Source organism: Fringilla coelebs, assembly GCF_963513975.1.
Source record: "Fringilla coelebs genome assembly, chromosome: 3".
Taxonomy (NCBI): domain Eukaryota; kingdom Metazoa; phylum Chordata; class Aves; order Passeriformes; family Fringillidae; genus Fringilla; species Fringilla coelebs.
Window position 1 is genome coordinate 105,827,949 of NC_140030.1, and position 23,735 is coordinate 105,851,683.

Genomic DNA, 23,735 nt, shown 5'->3' on the forward strand with positions numbered 1-23,735 from the left:
CTCAGTGCAGTGGTAAGCGCATCCCTGAGCTCAGTCATGCCCAAGTTTACTTTCTTATCCACAGTCCACCTCATTCCTGAATATCACATGCACTCTGAAAAAATATTTATGAGATTAAGCACCTAAAAAGTCACTAAAAGCCAGAGGGAAGGCTGCCTATGCAAGCTTAATATAACTCCTTCCTACAAAGGTATTACAGTGTGATCTTTCATTATATGTTCATTCCCATTGGAACTCTGTTTCATTTAGCACCCAGACTCAGACTAGGCTGTGCACTGTAAAAGAGCCTCAATTGAGCTGTCTGCAGGAATGCAGAAAGGGGAAAAAAAAAAAAAAAACCAACAAAGCAGCAACCTGTAACAGTCACTTAGCGTGGAAATTTCCAGCCCAAATAAATGAATGGTAAGAAAGTGGAAAAGGATCCTACAGACAGATGCATTAAGTAACTCTCTCATGGATTTTGATGTGAATAGTCCCACTTATACCATGCTCTCTAATGCTGCACACAGCCACACACCTGGCTTGTACTATTAATTAGCTACAGCCTACATTTAGTTGCATCCTTTAGAAGTACACACAAACACACCCCCTATAGAAAATAAATATCCAAATATTTTAATCAGACAGCTCCTGTATCACCCTACTGAGAACATTCATTCCCTGCCAGTCTCTGTGACTTAATATGGGATCAGTTTACTTTTCACTGTACTGTACTTTTCAATGTGCAGAGAAAACTCACTGCCTTTCTGAAATAAATACACAATCATCATATAACAAACAGCTGGAGGCTCAGCTCATCACTTGGCCAAATCAAATTAGGGCCACTTCAATAGGGCTATGTTAACTGATAAAAGCAAAAGAGATGGTTTGAATGCTTGCAAATCACCTTTCTAAGTCAGGGCTAGGGAAGAGCGTTCATTAATTTCTGTGAGTCTCCACCCCTTCTTTCTCAGAAGCTCACAGATTCTATCTCTCTATCATGGGCCTAGCAGCTACAGAACTGTGATCCCTCTATCAGGTGACAAACTACTCAGGACAGGGGCCTTCTCCCTCCCAGATTCAAGAGCCCCACCACCAAGCACAGCCTCTGGGCACTGCCACAATGTGTGCCTATAACAGCAGCATTACATCAGCATGAAGTAGGTGACCCCAAAAACTCAGCCACCATGCTCCAGGGTGTCACACTGTGCACTTATGGTAATTGGTATCCAATGGTCTCTCCTCAGTAGGGTTGTCTGATGTGAAATAGGACTCAAAATAAATACATTAATTAGTAAAACTTCATCGAGTCTGTGGTTATCACGTTAAGTCTGCTTGAGGAGAACTTTTCATATGAAGTAAAAAGTTGAAACAAGGCAGCCTTCCCCATCCTGGTACAGGTCTGGTTGTCTCCTCCTCTACAGCATTGCTTCAGGAATAAAGTGTCATCATCATCCACTGAAAATAATATGGAAAAGGGGTTGAAATAATCCATCCCTGTGAAAGCTCTGCCATATTCACACCTAGACTGAACTCTGGGGCATTGAAGATATTCTTCCTCCAGAAGAAACAGAAGCCATAATAAAGTAGAAGACTTAGAAGCCTGAGCCTCTTTGCTGTTTGTAACCTGCCCTGGTCAGTTAAAGATACCTTTTCTAAGGCTACAGAATAAACCATGCAGTGCCACATGCAGCAAAGGAGCCTGCACCTGCCAGTCAGGGGGTGGGCTTTACCTCAGATTCCCGGAGGTAAATCCCTTTGCCATCTTGGGTTAAGTTGCGAAAGGCCTCTGCAAAAGAAGCAAATGAGGAGTGTTAACTTGACAGCCAAAGATCACCACAGCCAAGGCACTGTCTCAGGAAAAACCCCACAGGCAGAGTTTGTAGGCTATTCTCAAGTGCAGAGTTTCTCTGTTCTGTCCCTGGGAGATCCCTGAAGGCTGGAACACTGGGAGCAGCTGAATAAAGTCAGGCGCGTTGCTCTCTGCCCATCCATCTGTAAAACCCCAAAATGCTGGTGGTCCCAACCTTACCCACTACAATTATGAGACGTGCTAAGTGTCTGCAGCATGGTTTGAGTATCAGCTATCTCATCATCAAACTGCAGTCCACCAAAGACATATTTCAAAGCTTTCTTCTTCCTGGAAAAAGTGTATTTCAAGGTTGTCTTCTTCATGGAAAACAAGTAGTTTTTTCTGTAATTTGCCTACCCTCTTCCTACAGAAGGCTGGTGCAAATGTGCAGAGAGCTTAATCACTCTGATATATACAGCTTGGATGTCTGTAGGATGGGATTGGTGGGGAGGTAAAGAGAGAGCTTGGCTTCCTCTGTATCTGTCCCTTGCTTTAAACTGATTACTCTTGCTTTATTCAGAAATTCAGTCCTGCAATTTTCCCACTTGCCACTGCCAGTGGGAACAGCATCAGAGGGGCCATGGCTCAGCTGGCAGCCCAGCTTGCCTGGCCAGACACAGAGCACCAGCCTCACCTCCCATGATCTCCACTCGAAGCATGAAGCAAACAAAGCTCTCAAAACTGATCTGTAAGTCAGGGTCACCATATCTGATTGCCATCAAATTACAGACTTCATTGCTGAGTGAAATGCCTACATAAAATGGGGGGAAAAAAGGAACACAATATGAGATGGCACAATGGAGTGGTCTTCATCCCTTCTCCAACAGCCTTGCTTTTCAAGCCTGGCCTAAGATAATTAAATATTAGCCAGCCCAAATGAGATCTCTACACAAAGATATCTTCTCTAAATTTAAAAGGGTTCAGGTCTGCTCCCCTATACTTACAGTCCTTCCAGAGTTGAAATAAAATACAAATAGGCCTCTTTTGCTCATGGGATATGAGGGTAATAGCAGCAGCTGGGTTTAAGAGCAATATTCCCAAGAGGGTAGGAAAGGAGATGAAAAAGAAAATCCAGAGGAAGCTCATACTGAAAGCATCAGTCCCAATGTCAAGCAGCAGCAGCATTTGCAAGGAACAAAAGCATTTTCTATTCATGGCCTGGGATTTTAGTTTGCTTTAGCAGAGGTTTGCCTGGGTTTCTCACTGTGCTTTCACTGACTCAGATGAACTGGGTGAACATGCACCAAAAAGAGGAATGATATTTAAGGTGTAAACATGCAAAGGAAGCTCCAAGACTGAGCTCCAGCCCCCACACAACGCCCAGTAATAGCAGCAGAGCTCAGTCCGGTATTTGGACCCATATGGATCATCTTCCATTTCTAGATCAAGCCTCAGACACTGCATTAGTGAAGTCTACCAACAATATAGCCTCCGTGCAAGTCCCACACTTCCCGTTTTGGTCCCTGAACTGTCGTTTTCAGCAGAGGCAGCAATTTAATAGGAGCTAGATCTGGCCTCCTGCATCCCCACAAGCCCACAAAATCTTGTAAAATTCAATTAGCAACACACAGGAAGGGATTTAAAAATTGGATCTGAAGTAGGCAGACACTTCTGCTTCAGAACACTCTCAGTGTGAGACCACACTGAGAAAAGAGTGGGCAGCCTGTCCCATGCCAAAATAATCTTCAGACGTGTTGACCCAGCTAAAGAAGGAAGAAGACATAGCCAAGGCCATGCAAACTATAATGTTTTCACTCCTCCTGAGCTCTACAGAGTTATCAAGATGTTTCCCAGCCCTGTGCTTTTTTTTCAGCTTTCATGAGCAAGAAGATGAGATTTGCCAAAATATGCTGTGGGCTCACCTGTCTCCTGTACAGCTGTGTGCAGTTCCACAAGGTCAAGCTTTCCTGATCTCTTGGTGTCTCTCTTCTGGAAAACTTCCTGTAGGGTGAGGGAGTACTTTTAAACAAACCAAACCACCCAAAATCGAGCAGGTGACACCAAAGGGATTTTGAGCAGGGAGATATTGAAAGGGAGCATAGAAATTACTGTCATACCAAATAGAAAAGCAGCCTCTTCCACAGGACTCTCAATTCCTGGATACTCAATGTGCCAGTGGCATTCAGCTTAGTGGGAGCATTAAGGTCAAAACATCTCAAACATTAGAAAGCACCCATGACACATATTAAAAAATGAAAAAAGGAAAAAAAAAAGCCAAACCAAAAACCCAAACAACCCAAAAACTTGCAGCCACTCTAACATCCATGCAATTATAATATGAGGATAATGATTTCTCAGCCCATGTGCCTATTTATAGACTTGATCCTCATCCCACTAAAGGCAAAGGAAGGCTGGCTGCTGATTTTAGAAGCAGCAGGAATCAACCCTTTCCCAAAGCAGCTCCATTCTGTCACAGCTGAACTGTTATTATAGAGGGTGAGAAGTTCAATAAGCAGGGCCATGTCCTGGTGGTAAAGAAATCACAGTAACACCCAGTCTGGCCTAAGAAATAATGCTCTGGTAAAGTATTATATGAGTCAGAAGTATCACTCATGACAAGGATACATCCAGGAGTGCCAAGATACTCTGGCACGAATCCAAACTGAAATTCAGGCGAAAACTCTGGAAATCTGGAGAGAAAAAAAAATTGGTTTGGGGAGTCATTGGACACCTCTCAGAAAAATGGACTCACAAAATCCCCCCTTACTTGAGAGGACTCAGGCCCCAAAGCCTTTGTGAAACTTTACACCCACTTGAGAAGATGTATCATTTATGATGATAAAAATATGAGGCAACAGGATGGATTCTACTAGTCTCAGAAAATCCAATATGAGCTCCCTGCAGGCATGTAATATAGAATGAAATATGGTACACTATCTCCAGCTATTAGAGAAAATGGAAGGAAAAGGACATCCAAAGCTCTAATCCCAAACAGAATTTACTGCATGACCTTGAGCAAAGTCACTTGACCTGAAGAGCTTTGGGGAACAGCACTGCAGATTAATTGAAACCCTTGTGCTAAGCATCTCTCTCTCCCTCTCTTTCACAGACACGCTGCCAGCTCTGTTAATATAATTAAAAGTACAGGCACTGCTGAAAACATGATGCTGCTTCAAAGCTTAGCATTCCTGGTTCATATATAACTTGCATGAAGAATAACAGAAATTGTCTCTAATCTCATTGCAAATCATGATTACAGTTGGTCTGCACCTTCCACTGAGTAAGGGACAGAATCATAACTCACCAATTCCTTCTCTGCAGGAAGTCAAGATGCTTTAATAATTTTAATATTATAATAGCCCTGCTTAGTAAATATTAACCAAGTACTGTAAAGATTTGAAAATAATTCTTAAAATCAATAATTTATTAAAAGTAAAGACTCCCTGTTCAATATTGTTTTCTCACAGATAAGACAGTGCCTGGTGGGTCAGTTTACAAAGACAGAACTACCCTTGCCCACTTTTTCAGAAAAAAGAGTATTATCAAAATCAGTTTAAGTGATAAAGGCATCACATCACTATTTTGATCATCTTCTTTGTTGCCTGTAATGGCTGGATGGAGCATTTTCTATGTGGCATATTGATTGTTACCAGTGAAGAAACCAGGAAAAAAATCTGGATTCATCATTATATCTGTAATGTCATTGTCCAGAGAGAACAGCCACTGCAATGCCTCACTGCTGCCCAGGTAGTGTTATTTTGTCCCAAGGTCTAAATTATAAACCTGTGGAGTGCTTTGGGCTGCCCCCAGCAGAGTGATGCCAGACCTCAGAGAGACAAGCTCAGGGCTCACCTGGCTCTCACAGGCATGGGTTCCAGAGGCCACCTGCACCTCATCCTCTCCCTCAAACACAGAGCAAGGGGCAGCCCTATGCATGCACAGCAGGCAGGAGTAAATAGCAATAGCAGCATGGACCAAGTACATGAAAGTAAAGGCAAGACCCTCCTCCACCACACCAACTCCTACAGACCAGGATTTCCACATCTTCTAGTTTGGTGCTGCTGAGACTGAGGCAGTGGCACAAGCTGAAATGAGACACAGTTTCAGAATCAAAGCTGAGGTCAGGCTGGGTTTGGAGGCCAAATTAAGAATCTGCATCCATGCTTTCTCTCCTCCCTCATTATTTCAGTTGTTGAAATTCAAACTAGATTAGCTCTGCTTATAACGTTTCTGCCATATTGATTCACACCCCAGCAAATCCTTTTGCTCTGGAAATCTAACAAGCCATCAGAAGAGTCAGTTCAGTCAGAATGAAGCCAGTTTCTCTTCCCAGAATTCAAGAAATAGATACAAGAGCTGAGGCTTTTCTCTGAGAGGGCTTATTTTACAGAAACATTATTTCTCAGCACTTACTTCTCCAAGATATATTATTCAAGATCCTCTGGAGCTGAACAGCATTTATTTCAGGATTCTGTGATATGGAAGAGAATTTTAGTATTTTTTTTTCTAAGTATTAAATCACTTTTCTCCCTCTTTTGTTTTCCCAGCATGCCCCATCTTCATTCTCTGCTTTTCTGGCCCCATTCCAGCCACTGTGAAAATCAATAGAAAAGACTCCCTTCGAATATGACAAGATTCTGAGCCTGCAGGAGCTGCAGTGTGCTCTAGGCTAAGTTCTCAGGGCTCCACACAGATCAGTGCAGTAGTGCAGATTTCCACTGAGTGAGGATGCAGGTCTTTCAGCCCGGGTGCCATCTGTCCCATCAAGCACACTGTCAAGAGATCTGCTCCAAACATTCCCCTTTTATCATTTACAAGCAAACAAACAAACAAAAACCCACAAGAACAAAAAACAACAAAAAAAGGAAACTTTGGAATACTTCTCCCCAAATTTTTCAAAGCAGAGACTCTCCCTCCCCCTTGTCATACTAAAGTTCATAAATCTTTTAGAAGCTGTAACAATCGTTTGTTTGGAGGGTTTTTTTAAATGTCACTCTTCAAAAATAAAAGCCTGCTTTCAGATCATTGAGAGATTCCAGGGTAAAGCTTTCAGAAATGGCAGTAGGTGCCTCTGTGTGTACTTGGACATCCTGACAGCAAAGGACCAGCACTTCACAGTATGTGGCAATTTCTAGCACATCAATGCCATACCATTCACAAAACCAAAATCGTAAACAAGGGACAAAAAGTAAAAGCATTCCTTGTTTTTAGTAACAGCTTCCTTCAAAATATTCCTATTAAAAGTGCAAATTTGTTTTTCTGAAATTGTGTCTGCCAGATACAGGGTATGATGCTAAATAAATGCAGTGACCTTTTCTGAAAGGTGAAACACTTGTATCCCTCACCACAGTCAGTGGGATCCCTGATGGTCAGCTCCATCCCAAATCAGGCCAAAGGAATCATTAAAAAGAATCTTTCACAGCAAGGATAATATTTCACTAGGAAAATTAGGGGGGAAAGATGATGGGACACCCAATATCTATTTCACAAGGAAAATTAGGGGGAAAAGATGATGGGACACCCAATATCTATTCACATCTCAAAGCAGGTTAGTTGCCATCCAACTGTGATGTGTGAGACGAGGTTCAATATTTCAGGGGTGTTCTCTAATAGATAACTTTCCCCAAAAGACAGGATGGAGCCACACAGGCCATCCCTTTGTCCCCAATACAGGCAACAGGAATTATTGTTTAAGGAGAGCATGTGAGCCTGGTCAGCTTCTGTAGGCCATTCTGCTGTTTCCCTGTTGGAAAAGTGATCTTAGAGGGTACATCCCTGCTCAGTCCTTTAGCATTTGTTTATGGACTTTGTGCCCATCAGTTTCCTAATGCCTTTTGAGCCTCCTGATACTGTCTCACACACATTAAGTTGCAGGCATTGACACCCTGTTGTGCAGGGAAGTGTGCCTGTCTCAATGCTATCACATTGCTAAGCTTCACAGGCAAATTTGCTGCCTGGAGTTATCATTGCACAGGGTCCAACCTCTCTCCATAGCCCCTCTCTGCTCCCCACATATCCACAGACCTCCCTTGAACATCCACATGCTTTTACTTTCACAGAGCTACATAATAGCTCTGGAGGAGTTTACTCATGCAAGAACTTACCTGTTCAAAATGCTTTGCAAAGAAATCCTCCCAAATCTTGCCTTCATACCTATCAACAATTTCCTTTAAGGCATCAAAAAAATCATTAACTTGCAGAAGAAAAATATGATCAACCAAATAATTAAAGATGCTTTCCCAGCATGGCATTCCATTCCCTGCCCCTTCCACCCTCTGCCATCAGTGTTACATCACTAATACAGCCCACTGCTAAGATACCTCCCTACATCACAAAACTGCTGTTTCTTGGAGAGAAATACTCAGATGACATTTAGTGGGGAGAAACATTCCTCTCACCCCACCCCAAGCTGTGCAAAGCATAGGGCTCACTCTGTGCCAAGAAGAGAGAAGGGTCTCTGTTCTCCTTTATATAGCCCAACAGAGGAGATGAAAGCAGGAAAGGCCCTGGTTATGCCAGGGGAACAGACATGCCAATAAATTTCTTAGCACAAGCTGCAGATGTTCATGCACTGCCACTGAGACCAGTTCTTTTCAAAGTAACCTTTATGCCATTGCCTGGCAATAGTAGAACTAATGTCCCATCATGTCTTCAAAATGTTTAACGCCTGAAAGTGATGGGGAGAAGTGCAAGAATGGACCATGACTCTCCGAAAAGCCATGAACAGGAAAGACTTTAGAGCAAGCAAAATAGTGTCATTAAAAGATGTTTGCAAAAAGGGCAACTAAGCTGTCTAAAGTCACGTTTGATTGCATCTGTCTCCTTGGTCCAAAGGATTTTGTCTGTAAACCCAAGCTGTGCTTTCAAGTGCTACAACACAAGCATCGACATTCTCATTCAGCCTCTCCTCTAGGGCAGAGCAACAGTAAAAACCCAACATTCAGAGCTATAGATTGAACCACAGACCCTCCGCTCCCCTCACACCCACTCACCTTCGAGAGGGTGAAGCTCGTGTTTCCGCCCATTTCCCTGGAGATGTAAAAAAGCAGACATATTAAGGACAGATCTCAGAGCTGTGTGTCTCACCCACAGGTGTCATTCCTCTTCCCTGGATGGGGCCCCAACCTGCTCTTGCCATGTGTTTTATTCTCTGGTGTTACAGCTGCAGTAAGGCAAGGCCTCATATCCATACAGGACCCCAAAAGCTGCTGGTATTTGAAGTATCCAAAGCACCCATTTCTGTACAAGCAACCATCCTAGCATTGGCAGCAGGGAATTCCTGGCAAACTAATGGAGCAAAAAAGCTAGAGAGTTCTTATCCTTCTCACAGTCTCAAACATGTGCATGCTGCAAGGATTGTGGGGGCCTATCTCAGCCTTTTTTGAAAAGATAAGGCCAAAACCAGTGCTTCAACCACTAAGAATCCTATGCCAGGAGAAATCCACAGCCAGCTTCTCTAAAAGACACCGTGCTGCTTTTTGCAGAGTTAAGTCTTTATGCTGGCCCCACTAGAGTAGAAAGACCAGACTTTCCCAGGGAATGAGGTGCTGCAGCATCTCACCGAAGGACGTGCTTCCTGGAGAAGACCCGCAGGACGAACTCAGACTCTTGCTGAGGCTCCAGGGTGCATGGGACAATAACATAGACACAAGGCTCCAGATGGAAGTCATGAGTCACTTCCCGCTCATCAAGGAAAACCTGGTGCTTGTTCACAGGCTGATGTCGGGTGAAGAAACCTGGGGGCAGCTTTCTGTTGCTCTCCTGGTACTGCTCAGGGAAGAAAGGTAAGAGATTCGTGTTCTGCCGCAGCTGAACACGTGAACAAAAGGCATGTGGAGGATTCACGGGCAGGGCACGGCCAGGCTGCCTTCACATCTCAGCCTGTTTTACAGCACAAGCAAGTAACAGAGCCCAAAGGACTCAGTCTCTTCCCAGGACATGGTGGTTCTCACTATGCAACACCCTTGCCTATTGTATTTGCAAGGCATGCCTTGATGAAGGCAGGAATGATGCATCTGACTCCATGCCCTCAGAAGGCTAATTTATTACTTTATGATACTATATTATATTAAAGAATATATGCTATATTAAAGAATACAGGAAAGATACTTACTGAATACTAAAGAGATAATAATGAAAACTCGTGACTCTTTCCAGAGTCCCCACACAGCTTGGCACTGATTGGCCAAAGAGTGAAAACAACTCACAGCAGAATCCAATGAAACAATCACCTGTGGGTAAACAAATCTCCAAACACATTCCACATGAGCACAACACAGGAGAAGCAAATGAGATAAGAATAATTTTCCTTTTTCTCTGAGGCCTCTCAGCTTCCCAGGAGAAAATCCTGGGCGAAGGGATTTTTTCAGAGAACATGAATGCCACACTTGCCCAATACTAATATGGCAAAAGACTGGGCTTTCTGCAACTTATAAAAAAACTCACACTACTTGTAAGGAACTGCAGCCAGAACTGGGGACAAGGAGCTGTTGCTGTCAATGTGGCTTCTGCAAAAGTCTTTGCCATATGAGCTAAAATGACTGCAGGCAGGAGCTGCTCTAGAGACTGCCCTTCACAAGCCAGAACACCTCTTTTCCCACAGGGACCACACACTTTGTCCCCAGCTTGTCCATTGCACAAGGGATCTGGTAGCAGAGGATTTTTCCGAACATCTGTGATCTGAGCATACTGCACGAGCAACCTCAGCCCTCATCCCGACTTCATACAAGTGTCCTTGATCTGTCTGGCACTCTTTGCTCTGCGGGCCCTCTTCTGCCACAGGATGATGGATAAAGTGTTGATCCAGGCAACATGAAATTAATTTTAATGCCCCTGAGTGCCCAGTACACAAGCCCAATAAATAATCCTGCTAGCAAAAACTACTGTCACCTTCTGATCTTGGCTGTTCCTCAAAACATTTAGCCATTTTACTCTGCAGCCTCATGGGGAGATGCTATTCCTCTTCCTTTGCCAGTATTTTTCTTACTAATAGGGCAATCTTTCTTATGAAGGGTTCAGGGTTACTCCTCCTCATGCCCCTTATGTTAAATTCAAAGTTTTTATATTCCAGTCAATACTCTGTTGACAGCAGTTCCAATACCTCAGATGCTCTCAGCTTGCCATCTCTCGGTATTGATCTTGGCAACCACTACAAACCTGAAATTGAAGTCCTGGCTGCCACCATTCCCACTCAGGTGTGGCAGAGCACTGTGCTAGGGCCACACACAGACCCCCTCTGCCAGAAATTTTACCTTGAAGGTAACCCTGATAGTGCTCAAGATACTTAAGTCAGGAAGCAGTGGCGTCTTACCTCATGGTTACCATGCTGGGTCTACAGTAACTAGGAGCACAATTGTGCTGCCCATATAATGTACCCAAACTAGGTCTTTGCCAGCCCAAGTTCTCATTTAAGAGGTCTACTCTCATTTGAGGAGTAACAGAGTGGAAGATATGCCCTTTAAAGACATTATGAGCTAAATCTTTCCCTGTTTTAAATATCCCTCTGAGGTCAGGGCCAAAATCGGGACTTAATCAGGATTTAAGTTCCAGAGCCCTTTCTCAGGTCCCAAAAGCTCTTAGATAAAGAAAATGCTAGAAATGCAGCTGACCCGAAGAAGATGAAAACACCTGTACCATCAGCCAGCCAGGAACCTGAGCTCCCCAGGAGATCTTTGACTTGCATGGGGCACAGGCTCTTTTCCCACCTCATGCCAAGACTGGAAGGCAACTCTGACTCCCAGAACACAGCCAAGAATTAGGGCACCATCCCACAGCTGAAGTGCTCATCAGGTAAAGGTTGATGCTACCTACTTCTAATACCTTTGAAGACCCAGGACAGAAGCTGAACAACTAATGCCCACTCTCAAGGCCAATGAGCTCTCCTGATATGGCTGCTTTTCCGTAGAGACGGAGGATGGTTCTGCATTAATAATGCCTTGCTGTGGTGCCTCACTGAATTCCAATACTGGCACTCACTGTCAGCCAAGGAACAAGGCAAACACACCACATTCAGCATTGTCTTAACAGCTGTGCCAGCCAGGTCCCCCAGACAACATCCAGCAGCGGTGACAAGGGACTCACCTGTAGGCCCACCTGCAGGAAGAAAAGAAACAGCATCTGTCAGTCAGGACCTCTGTGCCTCACCAAAGACAGCCAAGTCATTCCTGGGAAGCAGAGCAGCTAGAAATATCTATATGGGGTCTTTGCCTTCAGAAATCTCAGTCCCTCCACCCAAAAACCCTTCCCCACAGTCACCTCTCCATAACTGCGCAAGTTTACAGCAGCAACAAGACCTGTGGCTGTGTTCAAGGGAGAAGAGTGGCCCTCAAGGTCAGATAAGCAGAGAATTGAAGGTGGGAAACTCTCACTGCTAGTGATATCCACTCACCTCTGGGCATATGAGTAGCTAGCATGAGCATGAGCAGCTGCCACAACATACTAGGAACACTTTTTAGGCACAATTTTACCATGGTTGGAAATAACCTGGGGGCAGAGCTCTTCCTACCCCAAAGTAAGGGGACTCCTGGCACCCTCTTCCAGTGATTGCATGTACCCTCAGAGGCAGCAAAATAAATCCTAATGTGCTTTGAAGCAAAAGGCACTCCTCACTGCTCTGCAGGGTGACACACAGCATGCTGGAGAGGCAGCAAGCACGGCACAGAGCCTGGGGGAGCCTAGCCCTGATGTGTGAGGACACTGGGCACAGGCAGGAGGAAAGAGCAGAGATCACCCTGCACACAACAAAAACTCTTGGCCTGCAGAGCACTGCAATCTACAGGGGTTGGAAGTTCTCCTGTTTGGTGAGAGCAAGAAAAGCAAAGCAATTCTTTGCACCTTATAGAGTAAAAATCCAATGAAAAGGTGAGGGGCACGGTTCCGGTGTTTGGCGCTGTGTTTCTGCATGAGGGATATAACCACGTTGCATGTGCTTGGGCTTTTCTTACTGTCTTCAACTGGCAACACATTCAGCCAGTACTGAGGGTTCATCCAAAAGCTGCCTAAGTAGAACAAGAAAAACATTTTGATGTCATTTTCCATCACAAAATTGATTGCCAGCCTCCCACATGATGCCTGGCACTGGACTGAATAGGTCACAGGTTGTCTGGATCTCCAGACCCCACAGGAATTTGATTTTAAGGTGCAGTTTACAAGTTTAGCAGTGCAACTACTATCTAAGACAGGAGAAAGACCCACAGACAAGGAACTGTACTTCTGCTTACATGCAACTAAGAGCTCATTGTGTTTATAAATGTACCCACTATTCCTCTCTCCCCCCTGGTGTATAGGCTAGCTGACTTTAGACTCCACCTGCTCTGCTTCCAGAAGAGCTGAGCCTCTGACTATTTTATTCACTTTACTTAAAACACACTTCCTGGAGGTGCTGAGGATGCAAATTTTAACACACAAGTTTAATGCCCTAGAGCAGATCAGTGCTGGCAATTGATCCTGGGATGCTAAAGCTTATTTCATGCAATAATCAGCCCACTGCCCTATGTTTGCAAGCAGTGCATCTTCTGTGATAGCAGAAGCCAGTCAAAGTCCTTCAGCTGCTTATTTCTGATGTTTGTGTGGAAGGATAAACAGGAAGTGCATGTTTCTGTTATCAATTTTATGTTAATAGGTTATAAGGAGCTGGTAACTGAGTCAGCAGAGCATCCAAAAGTCAGAGTTATCCAAAAGAGCACCTCTCACCATTACAGAATCCCAGACTTCCTCCTGCTGTACTTCCTTTAACCCATCTCCCACTCTTCAAGGAGTACATCCACTTTTTGCCATCTTCCTGGCTCATCAGGTCTGGAGTTAATTTACAGATCACCAGATCTACAAAATGAATCTTAAAATCTTGCAGAGACATCCTGGGAAAAGAGTGCCAAGAGACATCTTGTCAGCAGTTTAGTTTTGTCCATATGGCTCATAAAATGGAAAGAAAAGGGAGCGGGGAACTTCGAAGCCACACCATTCTGTGTTACATATGGTAATGCTCATATTTTATTAGGCAGTAAAGAAGAGAGCGTCTGCTTCCACAGCAGCCTCTAGGAGTAGCTACTGCACGACTAAAACTTCAGCAAAGGATAGCAGAAACAGAGAATGAAATAAAGTAAAGGGAGTGCAATGAAATTACAGGGGCGGCAACATTGCCACCTCGTGGTAAAAGCTGTGGAGAAACCGCAGACAAACAAGCAAAGAAGTGCTTCCTGAAGCAATGTTAAAAAAAAAAAGCCAGGACAAAAGCTCCTAAGGCTGCCCTTTTTCTCCAGCAGCCCCAGATAACCTAGCACTGCCCTGCTTCTCCCTCACTCCTGCATGGAAGATCACTGCATTCCATGTCAGCACAGCTCCTCACAGCATCAAGCTGAGAGGAGCACTGGCTGCTCTAAAGCTCATCACCTGTGACTTGGCCTAAGTGGCAATGTGCTGCTTCAGCTCCAGGTGCAGCCCCGGGGCTGCTGGCAGAGAGGGGAGAAGCAAGACTGTGCAAGAATTACCAGAATTCTCCATCATCCTTCTTTTTCCTCAGTAAAATCTTCTCCTTCGGGCTCAGCAGCTCCCACTTGTAAGAGCTAAGGAGAAAAACATGAGGTGACTAACCATATGTGGCCACAAATTCAAGGCAGAGGACATGACCTTCCTCTATAAAAAGAGGCCCAATCCCTGTTTTTACATATCTCCATGCTTATTCCCACTACACCTTCAGCAACATGAGACTCTCCACAACCTCCCTGTTTTTACATATCTCCATGCTTATCCCCCCCCCACTACACCTTCAGCCACATGAGACTCTCCACAACCACCCTGGGTCTCATGAGATGTAGTTAAATAGGTCCAGTTTTCTGCAATAGAAGCCAGAGATGTTCCATTTCCATCAGCCACTCCCTTCACTTGAACACACAGCTTCCAAGTACTTCAAATATAAAAATCTAGACCTGCTTTGTTGGTTAATTTTCTGTTAAAGGAGACATAATAGGAAGAGTGTTTGGCATAATGAATGAATGACTAGGACAGCACAAGAGGCAGCTGGGAGTCATTTCAAAGGCAGGCCTGCAGTATGTTGCTCATTATGCTCTTCAACAGAACAGCTGGTGTGTTGTCATTATGTGACAGACATGCATCAGAGAAGTTACTGCTCTGCAGACAAGGTGAAAGCCATTCACATTCCCAACGACCTCTCTACTCTTCCCTCCTTTCTTACGCCCTGAGACTCAGCAAACAGTCTGTGCAGGGAATGAAGTGAAGCTTGGAAGCAAGAAACATGCTTTCAAAGAGGAACAGGACACAAGTTCACAGTTGCCAATGGTCTAGAATGCAAACCACAGTCTTTCATGAGTCCCAGTTAAAAAGAAAACAATCAGGTAGATGCAAATATGGAGCCCATTTACCTCACTACCTCCTCTGATCTCACACCCAACTCTATTTACCCTAGCAGCCAGGACAGAAAACTCCTTCCTAGTTATCCAATTCTAACACCTTGCAGCCTGTGGAAGATTTTTCCTGGGCCCTCCCATGATAAACAACTGTGTCCTGAAACATGGGGGTTTTTTAGAGCCTCCTGCACAGCTATCTGTCCCTTTGCATGCTCTCCACATCACAGCAAGGTGGTCAGCATCTCATGCTCACATTATGTTTCCTCTGGCATTAGTGAAAGGAGAAGTAGAACTGATCTGACTGAGGCTGCATGTGTGAAGTGAGGCCAGCTACAGCAGCACTGTCTGTTGGAGACATATAAATCTATGGAGTCATTGCTTTGACACCAGAAGGTCTATGCAAGCATTATCTTACTGCTGCCCTCATTAATTCATGCCTGAAGATGGCAGCATCTTTCCTCCAAGAAACCTTTCCTTCGCTCAGTGTCACACCTTTCCTTTTGTAAACTCACCTGTCACTCCAGTCTCCTTTCCACTCAATTTTTCCCCATGGATTTCTCAGTCTCACTAGGTTTTCTGGTCCATATTGACAGGTCACCTGCAGAAAACAGTAACATTGTGCTTACCCAGGTCTCAGCAGTTCTCATCTGGTTTATATCATTGTACCATGTCAGGTATTAACAACAATTTTGTTTGTTCTCATAGATGCCAGCAAGTATGATGATAAAAATCTTTGAGCATGCAACTCTAAATGCCAGCAACAAAGAGATTAAGGTGCTTTATCTTAAATTCTAAACTGAAACCAGAGACATGACAGATTCCTAATTCAAAGGCTTGCCTGTAAATTCCTCTTCCTTTCCAACATCTGCTTATTTTGTACTCGTGTGAAAATGAAGTCCTACCCCAGTGCAATGGCACAGCACAATGCAGCCCCCATGGGTGATCACACAGATTAATGCCTCCTGAACTGGGATGCCATGGTGGGAGGAGAGGCCAATTAGGGGCTTTGCTGACAGCACACTGCAGAACAGCTGACTTCACACAGTTTCCACATGCTTGGTCAGTCCCTTAAGATTGCCTGGCCTTTCATCTCATCAGAAGAGCCAGACTGACAGACACATTGTTTAAAAACTCCACACATCAACTCCTCCTGCTCCTCCTATGGGAGACACAGTTGTGCCTCATCCAGCTCACCTCTCCTGCCCTTCCTAGTATCCCTTGCTACAGGCACTGGACCTGCTTTCACCAAAATATCTGAAGCCCCACACAGTCTTTGCCATCCTTGCCAACCTCCTCTTGAGGCTGGACAAGACAGTCATCCACCAATTCAGGAGGAAGAAGCTCCTACTCTTTGGGATGTGTTATTTCAAGTCTCTTAGCTCTGGATAAATATCCTAAGGGGACTACAACAGTACTCCTGCAGATTAGTGGGGTCCCCCTGCACTGTCTGCACAGGACCACAAGTCAGTTCCCTTACTCCACACCCCTGACTCACATTTCTATCTGCAGTTTTTCATAATTTGGCCTTTATATCCTTACTTCTCTATGGCCTCTCCACAGGCTTCAGAGGAAGACTTTCTACCCCAAGTAAAAAGCAAATCCCCAAGTTTCAGCACATCCTCCCAGCAGCCCCAGAGGCCAGTCCTTTCATTCTTAACAGCTGAGATGCATTTCTAGGTGATGGTGTCAGCAGAGCCCTATGAATCATTCCCACCCTTAGAGATACACTGATCCATAACAATTGTCCTTTACATCGAGGCCTCCAAATTAAAATGGACACACTTAAAATGTGAATCTTAACAAAAACCACAGTCTCCTGCAGCCTTAGACTACAAAAAGAGTATTAGGGGGGAGATATTATAGCTGCTCTGACCAATGGCTGAATGCAATAAAAATTGCTAATATCCAAATTAACCTGGGCTCAGGACATTTGGGCTGGTCTTACCTTTCTAATACCAGTTACTGTGTAGGCATGGCCAGCAACAAGCCCATTCTTCAGGACCTTTGTTGTCTGTATACAAGAAACAGAAGGAAAATAAACCTTTTATTCTATCCCTACTCATACAGCAGACTTATACCAATACCAGAGACCTATACTTGTGTAAGCAATGACTTTCAAAGTAACTGGAGAACTGAAAATAAATAAATGTACCTCCTAAGGTTTTTCAGTATGCTCAGAATTGGAAGGTTGATTGTTAATGGCCCTTCCTAAATTGTGTGTCTTCAGCTAGAGACCATGTCACTTTAAGGAAGTCCAGGAGGTTAGGTTTTGATTTTCAGAAAAGCAGAGTTTCCTAACAGCTGAGGTGGCAGCATAAAGCTTGGAAGCCAACACTTTAATTCATGCTCTGAATAATCCACATCTCTACCTTAGCTACAACTTTATTCCATATGCATCTGTACCTCACTGCACCATCTCTAAAAATGGAAAGTTTATTTAATAAAAATGGGAAAATGCAGTAGGCCCCTATTTAATAGAATGTCTTTGATAGATAAACCAGTTCCCAGACATAACAACAGGGAGCTGAGAGCATCATGGAATCAATCCATGAGCAAAGTTTAACATGAAGAATGTGACTTCTACAGAAAGCCACACAGGGCAGCTTTGATACATTTTGAGTCACAACGACCAGCTGAGCAGAGGGAAAGGGGTCTGGAAAGCTTTTTAGCTGTAAAGTCATTTGATGTCACTCCAAGCCTTACCCCTAAGTGTGTCTGACAGCCCATGAGAGATCTGCTGTAGGTGGCTCTTGTTAGTATATCCCACAGATCAGGAGGAGCTTCTGCAAGCTTGATCCTTGTATTGACACCCCCTGTGAAATCCACCAAGGCTTCTGAAACTTGCCCAATCTGCAGATCTTCATAGGAGCCATAGAGTCTAGCAAAAAAAGACATCAATATATTCTTTGGGTTATCATCACAGGTAACAGGTTGACAACAGGTTGCCAATGAAAATACTAAAAAAAAGTGTGCAAAAAGCAAAAGGAAAGCTGTAACTCATGTTTCATTTTAAGGGAATTTTTGGCATTTGAGAAGAGGAGAATCTACAAAATTGCCTCCAAGACTGGCCATAGTCTGAAAGGGACCCTTCACTAGCTGTCATCCCTGACTGCACTGTAATGAGAACATGCCCATCACGATTCTTTGATAACTCTGCCTCAGAAAATGTTGCCTGAATTTATCACTAGGCTCTGAGCTGTATCTAAGATATAGTGCCTTGAGAGACACTGTCCTGAGAGTTCAGTCTCTAATCTGATTTTCTTTATCACTCTAGTGCAACTTGGCCCAGTCTTTTTATTCTAACACTAACACCAAAAAAAAAAATGGAACTTTCTCACCTTTGTGTGATCTTTCTCTCAGTGTTAACTAGAGCATTTTTCCCTGCTCTGCAAAGATTATTTCAGCCAAATATTAACAAACTCCATCAGTTAGGCCTTGCTGCTTTCTTCTTTGTGCTGATACTACCACTGTAGGCAAAACACCCTGGAGGAAAGCCACTGCTCTCACCATGCCATTTGACTTGTGACATGCCTCAGTTTTGAGGACCTGAGAGCAAAAACATCTGCCAAAACAAAGTGCAGTCCTTCAGCAGACCTCCAAAATGAAAATCCTTGGAGGTTTCTCACACTGATAATACATTAAAGGAGGCTTTGGAAATCATTCACATTTGAAAATTTCTATCTATGGTGTTCCACTCATCTGTGATATTTACAAGGTAGGTATCAAACAATACATTGCAAACAATGATAACGCTCAGAGGACAACCCCCCCACAACAGAGCTGTTTTCTCACCCAAACCCTTGGATTTAAACACAAGGGCCTGGTTTGATAACAACTACTGCAATGGCATATTTTATGTGTAATAATAGATAGATGAGAGCCATCTACTACACTCCAAATGCAGCAAGGCCTAGGAGATGCATTTATAAACAAGAACAAACTGCGTAGGCACCAACCAACATATTTTAGAGAGACTATTTGCATAACTTGAAATGAGTCACTTACTTAGCATATGCCTTCTCCAGAAGGGCTCCCCAAAACACATTCTTATAGACTGAGGAAACAAAGAGCAGCTCCCCGGCCTCATTCACCGGCAGGCGATCATCAACCACCACGTCAATCCATTCCCCGAAGTGCCAGAACTGTCAGGGGAAAGGAATGAGCTGATGTTTCCCTTGGAAGGGACCTCCCCTTGAAACAACAGGAAAGGCAAGATAGCCTAGCTGTGGGTACAGAACAAGCTGCTGTGGGTCAGTGGGATGTGCTGACTCACCCACACAGCCAGTTCCTCAGCCCCACCCAGCCAGAGGAGTAAACAAAGCATCTATCAGGTGTAAAAGAGTCAGCAGGGAAATTACCCACAGGTGGACCTCTGGGGAAGGAATTCCTAACTGCAAGGCAGCAGAGTTGTACCAAGAGGCGGGCAAAGGGGTAGAAGATTGGAGCTGATGTGCTCAGGTCCTGCTGACTGTTGCCACTCTTGAAAAAGGGTTTTGTTTGCATTAAAATATGGGTAGGACACAGCTGAAGAGAGCAGCCAAGCAGAGGTGTTTCCTCAGTGGTTTGCAGTTGATTCACTGCCTGTGCTACTTTGTGGGAGGGATGATGGGCTCCTCTCCAGCCTGGGATACCCTCTGGCCACTTGCCCCTGGCCAAAGGGAACCACATATAAATTATCTAAGGGTGTGACACAAAACACAACAGAGGATATCTGAGGAGCTCCTGCAATCTGGGGGAGCAGCTGTACCCGGAAGTGGAAAATGCCCGCGTATTTCCTCTCAAAGCTCTGGTTTTGTGGCACAACTGCAGCCAAGATGTCCTGGTGGAATGTCAGGGCTTCCAGGGCCGCCAGGAACCAGCAGTTCTCTGCGCCAAGACAAACGGACACATGCAGTTGGCTGAAAAGTGAGAGCTCTCAGCCAAGTTCAGCAACACCACCAAGATCCCAGCAGAAGAGCAGTTGTGCTGATGTCTTTACAGTTATAACAAATCATACATACAAAATTAGATGATCCAGACACGTTCTTTACTTAACCAAACCGTGATTGGTTTATAATTGCTCTCTCATGATCTTTTCATTTGGGTACTGTTTGGTTAAATATGAAATTTAGCAAGCAATAACTGTCAATGGAAACATTCTGTCTTTTACTGACATTGCATGGGTTTTTTTTTCTGTTTTCTATAAAGGCACACTATTAAAAAAAACTTTTCCATTTTTCTTTGAAAACATTAGCTTTTCAGAAAAGAAAATAATTTCCAGTGGATCTCACATGCAAGACTGTACTTAGCAACTTTGGTTTTAAGGACATAAAGCACTTAAAAACTAATTTAGTCCTACCTCTACCTGCTTTTCAGATGGCAATATAGTCTTTTATTTTAGATAACACAGGCATAAAATTATTTTTCTAACAGCAAGGCTGAGAAGAGAACACACACTGAGCATTAGGTACAAATATAAAGCCCTTCTGTGGTCTCTGTTCAATTGTCCAGCAGCAACACCACAGACCAGTAAGAGCACAGGAACACTTCTTATTAGCATGGACAGAAACAACACACAGTGGTGTTTTCAGCTTGTGGAGACACCTCTCATGCTTCAAATCCCACCTCAAAGCTTGCCAGCTTATTTACTGAGCCTATGCCAGTAAATGATTGCTTCATCCACACCATGCCAAGTGGAGAGAGGAGATGGATACCTTCTATTTCCATGCCAAGTTTTATACATTCAAACTTCCATGCAAAATGTTATCTTGTGTAAGAATACTTAGATATTTATACAAAGGAGTTTCCTTACCCACCAATCCTTGGCAGAGATCAGGCTGCTTTCTGTGTGCAGCATAAAATACGGGACTTTTGTGCAAAGCCTGGGAAGCACAAAATGAAAAGGAAAGAAAAAAAGAAGGAGAGAGTTAAGCCAGTAACATGAGCTGATTTAGCTTGAAAGTTAAAGCTATTAAAATACTGAGAGTCCTTTGTCCCAGCAGATGTTGTTCTGGCTCAGGTATGAATCTATTGTTACGTGCTCTGGCTAACCTGACACCAGCCTGGGCACACATTTGTGCTTGGTCTGTGTTGAATTTGTTCCCCAGCAAAAGTCACTGGCGCTCAGGTGCATCACCATGGCTTTCCATGGTCACCATGCTGAGAAGACAACCCTTCAAATCTGCCAGTCCTGCTCCTCCACACAAGTGCCAGCCAAAAGAGGTTATGAGGGCAGAGCATTAAACTTTCATCCAAGCTGGCTGACATCTCCACAGCTTGACTGACAATTGAACTACAGAATAATGGCTGCCGCAGAATTCCTGTTGCTGTGACAAGAATAGATCTGTGAATAATTGTACAGAGAGAAATAATGTGGTGATTTTTTTTCCCTTCACAAGTGCCTCTGGGGTTAAATTAATAACCTAAATGTCAAAATTATATTTTACTTGAATGATCCAGAAATTGCTCAAGCTAAGTTTCACACTGTTGGCTTCCCCTGCAGGCAGTAGCAAAGAAACAGCTTCCTCAGAAGGCAGTCACAGTAATTAGACACCAAGCCCTGCCCTTGGTGAGTTTGGGTGTTCAGTTTGCAGGCCATCACTCATAGATGCAGTAAGCTACAAGCCTGCAGGCTGAATGGCAGAATCTCAGCATCTCCTCTGCAGCACAGAGACTGAAGGATGCACAGCATCCATTCTCTGAGAGTCTTTGCTCAGAAAGTTTGGCATCCAGAGCAAACAGCAGCCTTCTTCACAAGACAGTTTTAGGCTCATAGAATCACAGAATACGCTGAGTTGGATGGACCCATCAGGATCATCAAGTCCAACTCCTGGACCTACATGAGACACCCCAACAATCATAGCAGAGCAGAATAGTCCACTGAGAGACAGAGGAGGTTCCAAGTCCATTCCAATATCTGAGGGAGGGAGAGACACTTGAAGGGCTTTGCAGAGGCCAGGACTCATGCTGACCTTTTTTGTAAACTTAATCCTTCTGGGAAATTGTTTAAATCTCACAAAATATGATAGCTAGAAAATAACTTAGCTGGGAGATGCTATTGGGTATTACCTGGGAGAATTCCCTACAAACAAAGCAATTATGAAGCTCTCACATAATTCTGTACATTGCTTTCAGAAGGATCTGATTGTCAATACTTTGCTCAGTGGCTCAGTAAGAGCAGAACTACCATTGCTAATAAGAAGCCTTATCTAACTGTGCCAGGTGCCTGTCCTGGCCTCCCACACTTGTTATCTACCCTTTTGTTATGAGAACGTGCTCTGTGACCAGCACTTGCTCCTGGGTGTCTCTTGTTGTGATGTTCAGTTTCAGCCTGGAATGCCAGCAAAGGCCTTGGAAATGTGAACACAAGTAGAAAACAAAGGCACCAAAACTAAAACCAGCTCACAGACAGATGTTCAGTCCCTGGTTGTGATAGAAGCTCAGCCTTGAGAGCTAAGGAAAGATTACTCCAAGTACAATAGACTAAACAGTTAAGCAGGGAAAAAAACCCCAGTCCAACAAGAGGATAAGGCACCTGCCCTATCTGGGAAAGCAGCAGCCTCCAGCATCATAGCAGTATGAGGTCGATGGGAGAGAGGGGTCATGGCTAAGAACTGTCTAGAAACTCAGAAATCTTCTAGAAGGTCATGATCTTGAACTGTGGGGATCTCAGCTGTCGCCACAGAACCACAGTGAGATCATTGTAGCTGTGAGCTCCAAGGAAATCAACTCTCCCTGCTGCCTTTGCCTCCTCTCCCTGCCTGCTCCAAGTGTTACTGGATATAAACTGAACAAGACTGGTTATGATTTTGGGCAACAAATGCTTCAAAGGCAATTATGAGATTCCATGTACCCCAGCTTCCAAGACGACACCTGATGCAATAAATGTAATCCCCAGAGACATTAAAGTACACCTAAATTAAAGTCTAAGAGCAGTCTGTTCAATGCTAAAACCATTTGCTGGCTATCATCTGTAATCATCCTCTTACACACAGTACTCACTGAAAGTCACTTACGTGTGGCCTCTTCCACTGTAAATTTCGGGGCAGTTTCTTTAGCAGCGCTCCTGTTCCAATGGAGCTGATGTGAGCAGGGAAGGTGTCATCTGTGAACAAGCATTTGTTCTTCAAGCACGACTCCAGCAAAGCCTGGTAGTTCTGCTGGATGGGAGGGGTGTGTTTTTGAAAGATACTCCTGCCTAAAGGCACAGGTGACTTCTTTTTTTTCAAGCACAGCAGAAAAGGCATGCTGATGTCTCCAATAACACCAGGATAATTTTTCTCCACTGAGGATTCTGGAGGGATCTCACACTGCACAGTTCTGCTGGAAACTCTTGGTTTTCTCGGATGAGGCGTGTCTTTTCAGAAGAATTCCTGACAGTTAAAGTAATTATAAAAAGTAAATTTGATCCTGACTTTTAAAATTTTCTTCTTAGTCAGCAGGGGTGGGTAGGAACAGTGGCATTCCCAGGAGAAATGGGGGCTCACCCAATTCTAGCTGAGCACTTATCACTGCATTTTAAAGGCGTTAACATCACTGTAGATCTGAGTGAAATCAAAACAAGTGACCCCACTGACTTTTACCAGAGCTTTGAAGCCACACACATGGCTATTCTATGTCTCTCT

The 23,735-nt window shown here is 44.1% G+C and overlaps 1 protein-coding gene across 1 annotated transcript; it reads right to left on the minus strand.

Moving 5' to 3' along the window:
- Positions 1 to 1,410: 1,410 nt before the first annotated feature.
- Positions 1,411 to 23,357, minus strand: CAPN14 (calpain 14; the record flags this gene model as incomplete). Its single annotated transcript, XM_084202593.1, has 20 exons — positions 1,411 to 1,437; positions 1,713 to 1,768; positions 2,466 to 2,582; positions 3,694 to 3,772; positions 3,889 to 3,957; positions 4,397 to 4,461; positions 6,185 to 6,242; positions 7,876 to 7,938; positions 8,764 to 8,800; positions 9,333 to 9,550; positions 12,605 to 12,768; positions 13,463 to 13,626; positions 14,257 to 14,331; positions 15,645 to 15,730; positions 17,078 to 17,143; positions 17,836 to 18,010; positions 19,138 to 19,274; positions 19,880 to 19,998; positions 20,924 to 20,993; positions 23,127 to 23,357. 20 exons carry the CDS (start codon positions 23,355 to 23,357, stop codon positions 1,411 to 1,413), a joined length of 2,076 nt encoding a protein of 691 aa, XP_084058719.1.
- Positions 23,358 to 23,735: the final 378 nt, after the last annotated feature.